A 14,029-nucleotide genomic window follows, 5' to 3' on the forward strand; every position below is an offset into this window, starting at 1 on the left:
GATTAAAGTAAAATCCAACTTTCTCTTCTGCACAAGCTGCATTCTGTCAACCCAGTGGGCATGTTCTCAGTGCCTTCAGTTGTAGACTGCAGTATTGTTTCTGATGTCTGTCACAGCATTGCAACCTTTCCTATTCTTCTCTTCCTGTGAATTTTGAATCTCATTCCAAAAAGGCAGCAAGAACCTTTGTGTAATGTGGACTGTTTTACTGACAAGGAAGGAACCCCTGATGAAAATTGCTACCACATTTAACAGTACTTACTTATTTTCTTTAAAGATAGGATCCTACCCTTCCTTCTCTTTCTGGTCTTTTACTCTGGCTTAAGCAGTCTCTCTCAGAACATGTAATATTAAAGGGTACACTTATTTTATCTCAGTAGCTGAGGTTTTCCATTAAATCTTGAAATTCCACTTTATTGAGTCTGTGCTGTTCAACTCTTCTCAATTTCCCTGATAGAAAATGACATAATTGTAGAAAGGGAGAGCATTCTGACACTTGAAACCACCACACTTGACTTTGCTGTTGACATGGTGGAGAGATCTGGGGCTGTTTAGACTGGAGAACAGAAGGCCCTGGGGAGACCTTATAGTGGCTTTTCAGTATATAAAGGGGAGCTATAAGAATGAAGGGAACAGACTCTTTATCGAGGTCAGGACAAGAGGTAATGTCTTCAGACTAAAAGAGAGGATGTTTAGATTGGGTAGAGGGAAAAGGTTTTTTGACAATAACGATAGTGAAGCACTGGAACAGGTTGCCCTGAGAGGTGGTGGATTCTACACTCCTGGAGACATTCAAGATCAGCTTGTGAACAACCACATCTAGTTGTTGATGTGCATGTTCACTGGAGGAATGTTGGATGGCTTTTAATGTTCACTTCCAGTATTCTCTGACTCTCTGATTCATGATTTGCTGTAGATGTGAGGGGCACCAGGCACCCATAACGGAGATCTGACACACGTAGTGCAGACTGTGTGAGTGGAATACCTAAGGCTGCCTTTTTAAAGCCCAAGCTCTGCCAAGTATCTTCTGAACCAGTATACTTTTAAAAAGGAGAGATCTCTACTTGCTTTTCTGAGCTAGGCATGCTAGAGAAGCATCTTGCAAATGTGCAGCTGAATCAAGGCCTGAGGATACCCTCACCGAGGTATATGAAATACCCTCACTGAGTTATATGAGAGTGTTTTATGTTCTGTTTAGCCTTCTGATGTCCAGCACAGCCCTAACTTGGTGGTTGTCCTGTCTGGGCATCTGGAAAGAAAGGACAAGAAAGTGGTGTGACTGCCATCAGCCTTCACTTACCTGATGATGAACAATTTGGGCTGCATTTCAACTGTTACTGGGGCTCCTCACAGGCACTTGTGTTCCAGTTCTGTCACTAAGAATGAAATAAGAAGAGAAACACTAACTTTAATTAAAATATAGATGGACTCTTCTCTCCTGCTGCCACCCACCCAAGACTGAATTTGAAAAATGCTTGATTCAAGGAGGCAGTGCAAGTGTTTGTGATTTATAAAAAGTAAAAGACCAGTGAGGTAAATTCTGAGAAAGGGTGCTCTGAGCAGGTAGCTTTGTGTAAATTTTAATGCATTTCTGCAATTTCAAGTTATCGTGTTAATGCTGACGCAATTCCTGCCTGCTCTTACAGAAAACATATGTTACCCATTCTCTTTATAACAATATGCCCTTTCCATTTTAAATGTAAAACATGTCCAAGTTAAGAATAATAAGTGCCAAAACTCATTTTCCTCACTTCTGCATTCTTCAGTTACTACTATGACAGATTTAGGATCCGTCAGTGCCAAATTCAATTCCAGTTTGACTGCTGCAAACCTCTGCGTTTCAGGATTACTCATACCATCCAGTGACTGTTTTTTGGTTCTTCAGCCTTTCTTCTTATTCAAACCATCTTTCTTCAGGGGAGATCTGGTGTATTTTGGGGTGCAAGGAATGGTTTTCCCTTCTTGCAGGAGTAAAAGTGGTGGTAATTTATTACGCTGAAGCTCTGAAGAGAGTGCGTGGCAATGCAGTGGGCTGTGAAAGTGGAGATTGAGGAGAAGGTGTTCCAGAAAGCTCTGGGATCAGAACTTGGGGTCTGCAATGAGCAGCTGCAGGGCCATGGCCTTGGATGGGCCATAGGCACAAACACTGCATCCATGCGGTGGTAGATGATGACAGTGGCTCAACGTGTGCTGGTGGTTACATGGCTCCCAGACTATGGGCTCTTTTCTGTGAAGCAGTGTTTTTGCACAGAAGGAAGGGGCCATTTAAAAGTAGGGAAGAGATCCCTCTCATTCACTTTCCCAGCTTTCCTATTTCTCCTTTTCATTAAATCCTTGTATTGTACTTTTCTGTACACAATGAAACAGAACTGACTTTTCCTTTTGTTTCTAGCTGGCTTATCTCCTTGCTTCTCATGAATTAGCACAATACTGCAATATCTGTACTATCAGTTCTGTTTTGCTTTCAAAAAAGAAAAAAAAAAAGAGCAATGAAAGACTTTAAAACATGATTATAGAAATCTGTCTGTGAGAGCACATTTTACAGCAGTGCTCTTCATCATAGGTATAGGTTAAGTGGAAAATAGAGATGAAAAAGTGTTTTATGTATTTCTCAAATCAAAATTTATTTTTCCTATTTTTAATTGGTACTTCAGCAAAACTTTGCCAACAGCCTTAGCACCAGATTTCTGACTCCTTTTTCCAGTAACACCTTTACCATGGAGTCTCATTTAGCTCAAACTGTCGTTATGGAGCAACATGAATTTTAGACTTCCACTGTTTGCTTTTAATACCCACTGCTGCTAACACAGATGGCACCCATGTGAAATAATAGTTTTATGTACAGTTTAATAAACAGAAGACTTCTGTTTTGTGGTTTTTCTTGCACATCCAGCTCAAGACCAGACAATAGAAGACGAAAGCTTCATGGCAAAGCCTCAGTGAAAGTGAAGCTCTGCCAACTCTCAGTCTGTCTAGGATGAAGGACAGTAACTCTGGAGCTAGCCCAGATCTTGCTCATCTTCAACTTGGAGTGCAAAAGCATTGCAGGCTCACATAGGCATATCATCTCTGAGATGTCAGTACTTTGGTGCCAGGCCTGCCTTGCTGCTGGGCTTCATGCTTTACTGCTCTTGTTCAGCTGGTCCCCGAGGACTCTGCCTTCCTGTGGAGAGAATGGAAAGAAAAGATGTTTGGGGGAGTGAGTCCTGAGGAGACAGTGGTGACAGCTTTCTACTGCTGCACACTTTTCTTTGCTGCCACTGATGGCTAATTAGCAAATCCTGTCTGCAGTTTGTCTGTTAGCTCTCTTAGCTTCCTTACTGTTGCAGTCTTCTTTCAATGTATGCCATTCTTCGTGTTGTGTCCACATTGATGTTCTAAAATGAGCAAGAAGAGCTGAGCTCATCTCCTTGTCTTCTCTTGTACTTTTCACAATGCCGTGTACCTCTGTTTGCATACTGCATTCTGCAGGAGGGACGTCTGCCATTCAAAGATGTTTTCTTCCTGAGCTAGCCAAAAGAGGACGATTATAAAACTAGTACATCCAATGCTCATGCAGTACAGAAGAGGCTGGTCTCTTTGTAATTAATGAGTCTCTCCCCTCCTTTTAAAAGATGGTTCTTTGTATGGTGAGGGATTTGTTCCAGCTCAACATATTTCTTAGTAAATATGGATGAGCCAAATGTCTTAGGTGAGATGGAGAACTGCACGATGTTTTTTAATGAAGTGAGAAAGGTGGGGCAAAGAACACTTAGCAATCAATAAGAAGAAATTTTGCTAAATGCAGAGGATAACAAGTCAGTTGGAGGGGATAGATGTGTCTGGATGTATTGATTAACTGGAGGTGGTTGTACCTGCTTCTGCTTAAAAAAGCCCCAAGGGACAGGGAAATACTAACATTCTTCATGGCCTTGAAGGCTCATTTAGCATAATGTGTTTAGTCCTGGTTGCTTCAGACAGATGCACTTGAACTGCACAAAATGAGTGGTTTGGCTTCATGTACAACCTATCTATGGTGTAGAAGAAAGTTTTTCGCCGTCTGAGAGATGAACTTGTGGACAATAAAAAAAGTCATTCTGTACATCTGAGAAAAATAATCCAAAATCTAAGGTAGGGCTTTGTAATACTACAAAAGAGATTTCAAGCAAGCAGAAAATACAGGTTGTAATTATGTATGGGTATTTCTAAGGGTCTTTAGAAAGAAGCAGAATTGCTGTAGCATCATATTTATATTGTGTTATTCTCATGCTTTAGGGTTTCAAATGTCTCAGCAAGCAGCCTAAAAGGGAATTTTCTCCTCCTAAATGTAGGAGATGGTGATGCTTGTGTGTCTTGCTTGGTGACTCATAGTGAAATACATCACCACCTTCAGAAACTGAAAGGACAGTTCCTCAGGTGTGACTGGCAAGGAATACAGATTGCTTTCTAGCTTTTATTTCCAAAGCAGAGTGTGGTTTATCTTGTTTTTTTTGGGGAGTTAGGACTTTAGACACCAGTAACATTCCTGAGATCCCCTAATCTCCGTTGTATCTACCTCCTGTGGGTGCTTTTAATCCCTTACTACAAGTCTTAACCTTATTGTCAGGCTCTGGTGGTTGCTTTGTGGCTTTTGGAGCCGACACTTTCCGTAAATGGATCTCTCCACCCCATTGTCGAGATGCTCTCTTGCTATGTCTGGCTGCTCTCTCTGGGCTCCCATAGCTGGACTTTCAGAGCTATTAACCGTTCATTTTAGTAAGAAAGCTGAATCTGGATTTTGCTTTGTGCAACCTTAATGCATCACCTACATTGGGATTTGTATGCAGGAGAATAGAGCATCTTTTGATGCAAGGATCTTTGTGATGCCAGCAGAGGGATACTATTAGTGTCACTGTACCTATTATGCGAGCTGTTGACTTCAGAGTCATCTTAATACTTTATTTCATATTTCACTTAAGGCCAATTTCTGTTCACTTGAGAAAAGAAAATGCTGTGCCTTGCTTCAAGCAGATTAAAAATTCAAAATAGGAATGTGTTTTATTAACCTGTTGTTTTTTTAATGGCTTTTTGTTTTTGCTGGTTTCTTTCTTTTTTTTTTTTTTTCTTCTCCAGTAGCCAAGCTCTGATCATTTACAGCTGATTGAAAAAAGAAAGTGTAAGTAGCTGCAGCTTACTTGGATGCTGCCTGGAACAGTTTATAGAAGCACTGCTGTCTTAAGGCAACAGAGAAGGCTGGAGCTGAGATCTGGCAATGTGTAAGCTCTGGGAGTCTCTGGGGGAGCTGAATGCCATGTATTGCTGGATGCCTTCATCTCTGTGGCTTTTGTGATGTACCAGGAATGCTGCTGTAAGCAGCCCTTTGACAGCCTCTCTGGTGTGTGAATTCCTGAGCTGTTCTGTGCCCGTGGCCGTACTTCTGTGGGGCATTGCTGCTCTCGCTGGAGGAGCTCAGGTATAAACATCTCTATATGATTGCCAAAGATGTGCTGGAAAAGGGTAGAGACCCAATCATGGGATGTAGCCTCAGCCAGGCAGAAGTTCTGTCATGCCGATGCCAAACCCCTAGTTCACAGACCTCATAGAAATACAGATGGAGATCCGCAGGTGAAGGTTAGGCTGTTCTTGATCTATCTAACATGTTTAAAAGCAAAAAATGATAGCCCCATCATCTCCATCAGCTAGTGCAGCAACTGCTTTTATTTGTTACTGGTTGTGGGATGTGTACAGCTGTGTGTGGGCTTCTGAGCCTAACAAAGATCCTTCCAAATAATGACCAAATGAGAGTGGTTTAACCCATGATCTACAGCAGTCAGCACTGCAGACTAAGGCTTAAAATGATGTGAAGAACAACATGGCAACTGTGAAGGTCCAGAGATCCCCTTCACACTCCAAATGACAATTGTTTTTATGCTTGTAACCTTTTATGATTTCCAAAAGGAAAGCTATTTATTAACACTGAGGCTTTCTGAAAGGCTTTGGGGTAAACGCAGAGCAAGGGTCTGAGGAAGGATCAAGATGCCACCGCATAAGGCTTGCCACACTGCTGTGGATATCTTGAACAGAAATAATTAACTCTTCATGAATGGTTACACTGGGGGGGGGAGTTAAGAGGTGACTGTGTTCCACAGCCAAATAACTGTGTCCTGTGGGCTTTACCACCGAGTTAGCTGCATGTGAAAAGCAGGTCCCATAGTTCTAGTCAAGCTGTGCAAATACTCTGAGCACATTTAATATATGCAAATTAAATTAATGTTAAATCACCGTGTCTCTGTGGTAGTGAATAATACAGAAAAAGCAAATGGGATGCACAGCAAATGGAGGTGATTCAGCTGTCAGATCGTGCGCACGAATATTTCCCCAAACTCTTCTCTAAATTGAGAGATTACAAAAGTACAATTTGACTTAAAAGAGCAAATATTTAATGAATTCAAAAATGGTGACATTATTACGTTTCTTCTCAGTCCTGCAGTGCTCCAGCTTCAGCTTTAATGTTCGAGCTTGATAATTTAGTTTTCTAAAAATAGGCTGCCAGACTGTGCCTTACATTTCTTTATTTAATGAATACTCCTTTGGACATTTCAAGCCATAAAAATCAGCCCCCCAGACTCACACTCTAAAGCAAATAGTGTCGCTTTATCTGGTAGACGAATTGAGGCTGAGCTTTTCGAGGGCAGCTGGTTCCGATGAGTTCAGTTTTGCAACAGGGGCTTTAATCTCGTGTCTGTGAGTTCTTAGCTCAAGCAAGTAGACATAAAAATGAAGAAAAAAAAAAAAAAAAAATATATATATATATGCTAATGCTACCAAACTCTGTGCTAAGAGAGAAGGTGGTAGTTTGGAAGGTCCCCAAGAGCCCAATGAATGGGGTCAAGGTGGGGGTGGGGGCAGGGCAGCACCTGTGCTCCACAAAATGACTAGGGTTTCATCATGCTTGATGACTACAGGTGTTTTCTGTTAAAAAAAATATCTATATATTGTCTTAAATTCAGTAGATAATCTAATATTGATGCTCTCGCATGCTTTTAATGGAAGTGAGTATAGAGACAAGAGCAAGAATACAAACGATTCTTTCTGCTTCTTTGTAGACAGCACACATTAAGCTTGAGTTGGACAGAATGAAGAATAAAGCTGTCTCCAGGATAATTTTTTAAAATGATGTGTAGCGTTGTTGTTTTACACATTTAGTTGGGAGGGAGTTACTGAAGTGTGCAAATGCTATTGGAACCGACTGGCAGCAGTAATCAAGCACTGAAGGGCTTTCTCCCCTGGAGATTTATTTCTGGTGGCTTTTCTGTGTTTTAAAGAAAAACCATCTGACAACAAAGAGGTTACGCAAGAAAAAACAAAACAAACAAACAAAAAACCCAAAACAAACAAAAAAGTAAACCAAAACAACTGGAAAAAGTAAACCAGACCTTTCTGTATCTTTCTGGTCCTGCAAATTCATGGCATGTCTTTTCAGGGAGGATGTCTGTCCAGGTATAGTTGGTGCATCTGCCTTGTGATGGGTCATGAGTATCCTTCCAGCACAGCGTGGAACTTGAGCAGGCCTGGAGCACCAGGAATGTTTCTGTGAAGCTGTTTGGGTGAAAGTCGTGCTCTGTATGGTCCGGAGTTTTCTGTTCTCCTGTTCCTATCAGGGATGGCCTGAGCAGGTCTCTGTGCCTGCATCATTTGTCGCCTTGGGTGCTGGGCAGAGTGCAAGGAAGAGGGATGAAGCCAAAGAGGAGGCATTCACTCAGTCTGCATATGCCCAGAGTATGTGATGCGGTTCAAGGTGAGTTGAGGGCATGAAGATGTCAAAGCCAGTGAGCAGCTTTCCTCTGCATGGAATAGCTCTCCATCTGGGACAAATGTCTCTGAATTTGGGAAGTGAGCTAAGCCCAGATCCTCAAATGCTGGGCTGACAGCAAGGCTCTAGGACACACATCCAGCCTGGGGAGCAGCCCGACATCGCTGCTTTAACTGGGTCCACTTGAAACATTTTGCAGCCAAGTCAGCTGAAAATATAAGGCTGAGATAGGCTCCAGTTTCCATCCAGAGCCAAACAAAACTCTCAATTTCTGCAGCTGCCATCCAGCTTCCACACTTTTGGCTGTCATCGCTTTCTGTGTTGCTCTGCCATAAATCCATGCAGCTATTGTTCCTCAGTGAAAAAGTGTGCACTGACGGATAATGCTTTTATTATTCCTAGCAGCACTGTGCCTGTCCACAGCACCAGGAGACATTTATTGTCTGTACATTAGTCACCTAATAAATAATTGGCAGAAAATGAAATGTTTTTGAAAACACATCCAGTACAGATTTACACCAAAATGATTTGTGTTACAGATGGGGCTTGAGCTGAGGTGAGCTGCACCCAAACTCAGGTGCAACTCAAAAACTGTAGTAAGGCAAGAGGAATGTCTCCACGGGTAATTTAAAGAAATCACAGAGGGAAGGAATGGAGATGAAATAGGCTGCTTGGCCTGGTGTCACAGCAGAGACTATCAAAAGGATGGTTTTCTTGCAGAATGTGCAGTTTGTGAAGTTCAGATTTTCACGGGGCTATGTCCACCTTTTCCAACAGGAATGGAGGAATTAATTCCACTGACAGTGGTGTGTTTGCTTTTAATATATTTACTAACATTTACCTTCTGTTCAGGAGCTGTGATGCTGAAAAAGTTTGGCACACAAGCATCAACTTAGAAATTGTTGTTCTGTGTGGACACTCTCTGTATTTCAGAGCTGACACAGGAAAACAAGGCAGAATTCAAAACCTGCAGCTTTTTCTGTGAGCTGTGTTTTCTGCACGTTGTTGGTGACAGAACACAGAAGAGAGTGGGTCTTGAGAAACTCAGCCCTTCTCATGAGACCAAAGTCCTTTAATGCCGGGCTTTGCTGAGTACCCCTTTGTTATCGCTGATGTCTGGTGAATGCGCTTTAAAGTTCAAATCCTCTCTGCATAGTCCTGCTGCGAGATCGGCTACTTCAGCAGGAAACCCTCCCGTGGTGCAGGAAGTCAGAGTACAAGTAGGGTGCATGGTGCTGCTGGCACCAATGCCCCTGAGAGGGGAGATGGGTCTGGGCCTGTTCCTGGAGCACGTCTGGGATGTGTCACAGGAATGCTGCTGCTTCCCATTCCCTAGCGTGCTGGGGCTTCTTGCTGAGCTTCTCTCAGCCTGGGTTTCACCCTGGCATCTTTGTTTTCCTTAGCATGCCGTGGTCATAGTGTTATGTCTCTGTTTGAGGCTTTTAAAGCCAAAGAGAGATTTCACCACAGAACTCCTCCTGGAGTTTTGAGGTGTTTTTGTTTTGATTTGCTTTGGTCTGAGATATAAAATATCAGAGCACAAGCTGGAGGCAAACAGTGCCACTCTGGCTGCTGAGAACCATTTGCTTGGAGCTGGTAATGACCATGAGACTGAGTTTTGGCACCACACTAGCTCAACTGGAATGGGAGATGTTCTGGGGTTTGATTTTGGTTTTGTGGATAATGTGAAACATGGATGGGAAAGCAGTGAGAGACCAAGAGAATCCTCTTTTGTGATGCTGGAAGCAAACATGATTTGGGGTACTCTGTCCTTTTTACTTTCCTTTCTGCTACCTAAGTATAACCGCACTTGAAAAGATTGCGTGACATAAGAGCAAATGGCAAATTCTTCCTTTCAGAAATGGGGAAAGGCACTTCCTTATTTATATGTATTTTAAGTCAGGACCAGATTCATTCCTTTGATCATGAATTGCAGCCTGTTACCAGTATTATTTCATACTTCATCTTTTTCCATCTCGTTTCTTTCCCTTTTGATCTTGCTCTGTTTCTTCTGCCAGCTGTGCTACGTGAGGAGAATAAGCAAACTTGAGACCTGAGCTGGTGCTGGCAAGACACATCTCCAGCTAGTAAATGACTCGTGTCGGGTGCTGGGAAGTTTGACAAGGATGTGAAAGCTTAGCAGATCTGCTGGGTAGCAAAGGGAGGACTTTGCTTGGAGTCCATCTGACATTCTCTGTAGAGCATTCCCAGTGCGCTTGGCTTTTTGCAGCCTGGTGTGCTGTGGTGCGCATCCAGCACGTGAGCATGCAGGCCTTTATGTTTTCTTTTCAGGAGAAAATCCCAGCACAGACATGCAGCCCTGAGCATTTAGGAACAAGTACCAGACTGAGGCATCTGGGGAGCACAGCCGCAAACACCTGTGGTTCAGCAGCCCTCTGAATATCTGAATCACAGAGGTTAAAAGACTGTTTCTACCTACGCTTTCTGGTGGTTATTTTTTGTTTGTTTGCTTGTTTTGTTTTTCTCCTTATTTATATTTTTAATCTCTTGTCTCTATTTGTACCCTTATTTTTTAGTATTATTATTTTTCTTCCTGACTGTCCAGGGCTACACTTAAAGAGAGGTGGCCAGCAGGGAGAGGGAGGTGATTGTCTCCCTCTACTTTGCCATCATGAGGTTCCATTTGGAGTATTACATCCAGGCCTGGGACCCCCTGAACAAGAAAGACATGGAGCTGTTGGAGTGCTGCAGAAATATTCAGAGGGCTGGAGTACCTCTCCTATGAAGAAGGGTTGAAGGAGTTGGGCTCCTTTAGCTTGGAGAAGGAGAGACCTCGTTTCAGCTTTCCAGTACTTGAATAAAAATTTTGTAATTTTTTACACGATCCAATAGTAATAGGACAGGATTTAAACTAAAAGAAAGAAATGTTAGGTTAGATGTTATGAAAGAATTCTTTACTCAGAGGATGGTGAGGTACTGGCATAGGCTGCCCAGCTAATTTATGAATGCCCCATCACTAGAGGTATTCAAGGCTGGGATGGAAAGGCCTGAGGCAGCCTGATCTGGTGGGTGGCAGTGCTGCCCATGGCAGGAGGACTGGGGTTTGAATGAGTCCATTCTATGACTTTGATTCTTCCCTTTAGGTCCCCGTGGGAAGGATGGGACTGCAATTCTGAGTACTGACAAACTTCTGTTGGTATCATATTGTAGGATACAATTGTATATTTTTGCAAATCTATCTAGGCACAGATCTGTCATGAATTACCAAAGCTTTTATCACAGATCTCAGCCAGATTCAGCAGCATATTTATGTCTTTCACCTCCATTTTGAAGTCCCATTCTCAACTGTCAATTGATTGCTTGAGAACATCAGCTTTCGTTTATTAAAAATAAGTTTTCAGTTTCTCATAATCACAGGTGGACAGTTACAAAAAAATCTCATGTTAATTGAAGGACCTGGGAAGAGAAGGAGGTTAAGGAGAACAGAATGATGTTAGTTTACAAGTAATCAGTTTTAAGAATACTCTCCTGACCAGTTGGATTGACCTTTTTGATTTCAGAGTGCCACAGACTCTCAATACTTGCCTCCATTAAAAATCTTTTTTTAACTCAAGCAATTCTTACTGCTCTGATTTTTAAGCCTGGTAAGTTTTATGCTAACCTATATTTTAATTCATTTTGCCTTTGTTTATGTAACATAAGTGGTTGTGCTCCACAATATACTACTATAAAGCTGCAATTACTGCATATTTTACCTTTGATGTGTTAGAGTTATCTAGTATAGACAGGAAGGTCCAAACGCATACATACTGCATGGGGTTTGCAGCACTTGGAGAGTCTACAGCTGTGTACTCTCTTCAAATGTTTCAGATCTGCCTCCAGTCCATTGTGATTGAGGTGTTCTGCTGATATTTTCCACTCGTGCAAGCCAATGTAAGGATGAGAGCAGGCAATACGTTGACTTTATTTCTCTCTATTTCTTATATTCTGTGTTATTTATTTATTTATTTTTAACTCCTGAACCACTGAATGCTCTGGCCGAAGTGGATCTCTTTACCTCCCATTGGATGGGTTTGGCCTCATTTTACTGTATCAAAATACTGGGCAAATAGTAACATCCTTTGCACCTTGAAAGGAAAGCCCCAGTTGATGGCTGCCCAGTAGTCATTCAGCAGGCTTAAATGAGAGTACTTAAAGAGCCAAATTAAACATGTCAAGACCATGACTCGTGTTTTTCTCTACATTTTTGTAGCTGTCTGAAGCAAAAGAGTGCACAGTGGTACAGGGGCAGGCAGTAGGCTGTAGTATACCTTGACTGTAGTGCTGATCATGCCAAAGTTGTGGGTGAGACACTCACACAGGCCTCTCAGAGAAGTTGTGGATGCCCCGTCCCTGGAGGTGTTCAAGGCCAGGTTAGATGGGACCTTGGACATCCTGATCTAGTGGGTGGCAGCCCTGCCTATGGCAGGAGAATTGGAACTGAGTGGGCTTTAAATACCCTTCCAACACAAGGCATTCTATGGTCCCCATGAAGGCTGTGAGGTTTTTCTGATTAGCAGTGATTACGGAGGGGAAATAACTCAGCTAGGAAGTGCTCTACAGGTGTTAAACAATAAGAAATAAATATGAGAATGGAAAACTTTAATTACAAACAATAATAATAATCTGGAATTAGGGAACTTTCTGCATGATCCCACAGGCTTGAAAGAAAGCCCCAGAGCTATTTTTTTCCTAGGGTGGGTAATTATAGCAATAGCAAACACAGGGAACTGAGTTGGAAGTTTGTGGTCTGGTTGTTTGTTACTGTTCTGGGTAATGTGGGCATGCACAATGTGTGAAACTGAGAAAGAGGGTTTCTTTGTTTGCAGATCTGCCTGCTTGTGAGCCTGCTGGAGCCTAATTGTTTTAGAGTGGAAGCAGAACAAAGCAAACAGGCTGCAGAAGGGCATGTGCAACTCTTCTTTAATGCTGAGAAGGGACAAATCCGTTCCTTTGGGGGAAGCATTTCAGAAGATGTGGTTGATCTCTATTGTGATAGTTATTATTATGGGGGTAATTTATGTATCTCTAGCCTCATGTCTTATTTTTTTTCTTTAAAAATACAATCCTTAAAAAGCTCTGATGCAGACATGTAATTGAGGAAAGAAGGCAATAATGGGAAAAATATAAACACTGAAGTAAAAAATAAATAAATGAGTAGAGGTGAATTGATGTAAATGAGAAAGAGATGACTGATTCCTAATCCTGGTTACAGCTCTGCAGCAAAGGTAGACCCTGTAGGAACATGGGAAGTGCTGGGAAGAGTGGTGCAAGGCACTTCCAAGCATCTCCACAACCACCCAAGCCTGGAACAACGTCAGGGGTGCTGCATCCACCCCAGACAGTGTGGGTGCCACTAGCCACCCCTCTGAGGACATGGATGAACTCTCTTCAGTCTCTTTCCTCTGGTGACAAATGAGGCAAGGAAATGACCTCAAGCTGCACCAGAGGAAGTTTAATTAGGCATTGTGAAGAAGTTCTTTATGGAGATGGCTGTTAAGTATTGGGATGGACTGCCCAGGGGAGTGGTGGAGTCTCCATCCCTGGAGGTATACAAGATGTAAATGTGGCACTGAGGGACATACATGAGTTGCTGATGGCACTTGATAGATCAAGGCTCATGGTCAGACTTGGTCCAACCAGGCATTGCCATTCAGTGGCATCAGCTTTTCAACAGCTTGCTTGTTTGCTAGCACCTTATTTCCATGATATGTGACTTTTGTTGCACAAGTGAGCACCAAAACAAATGCTGCAGAAATTTTTGTAAGTTGCTGGAAAACAGCCCGATAAAATAAACAGATTTTGTCATTAAAAATAAAGCAGGAAGGCTGCTAAATAGAGCTGCCCCTGAAGAAAGGGATAATATCTCATGCCTTGCACAGTGCATTAGCTGGTTTTTATTTTGGTAATTTGGAACTTCTTGAGCTAGGGTTACCAAAGCCTCAGTTGTGTGCTCGCTGTTGTCATGCTGTGGAGGGCTACAGACCCCATGCTGTGGAAATGCAGTGCCTGAATTTTCCAATGATACCTTCACTTTGGCACACTGCATGCTCTGGCTTTTTTTAGAGAAGCTAGTTATTTTGTTTTACATGCAAAGAAAAATATTTGAGGCATACAGAGTTTGGACTCAGAGGTTCTCAACCATTCCTTCATATTTTTATTTGAAGAGAACAAGGCTGCTTCTTACAGGACAGAAAACCTGCCAAGATGAAATTGGTAGAAGATGTTGAGAGCAGGCCAGTGGGAGGGGGTATGCTT

General features: G+C 42.3%; 1 protein-coding gene across 6 annotated transcripts in view; it reads right to left on the reverse strand.

The window, feature by feature from the left end:
* Positions 1-1,300: 1,300 nt before the first annotated feature.
* Positions 1,301-14,029, reverse strand: part of SHISAL1 (shisa like 1) — a 95,519-nt gene continuing 82,790 nt past the window's right edge. For all 6 annotated transcript variants that reach the window (XM_032446442.1, XM_032446429.1, XM_032446441.1 and 3 more), the window contains one exon: positions 1,301-1,376. In XM_032446442.1, coding sequence (XP_032302333.1) covers positions 1,328-1,376 — 49 coding nt within the window. In that variant the 3' untranslated portion in view covers positions 1,301-1,327. The remainder of the gene's footprint in view (positions 1,377-14,029) is intronic.

The sequence above is a fragment of the Coturnix japonica genome, chromosome 1, assembly GCF_001577835.2.
Source record: "Coturnix japonica isolate 7356 chromosome 1, Coturnix japonica 2.1, whole genome shotgun sequence".
NCBI classification, from domain to species: domain Eukaryota; kingdom Metazoa; phylum Chordata; class Aves; order Galliformes; family Phasianidae; genus Coturnix; species Coturnix japonica.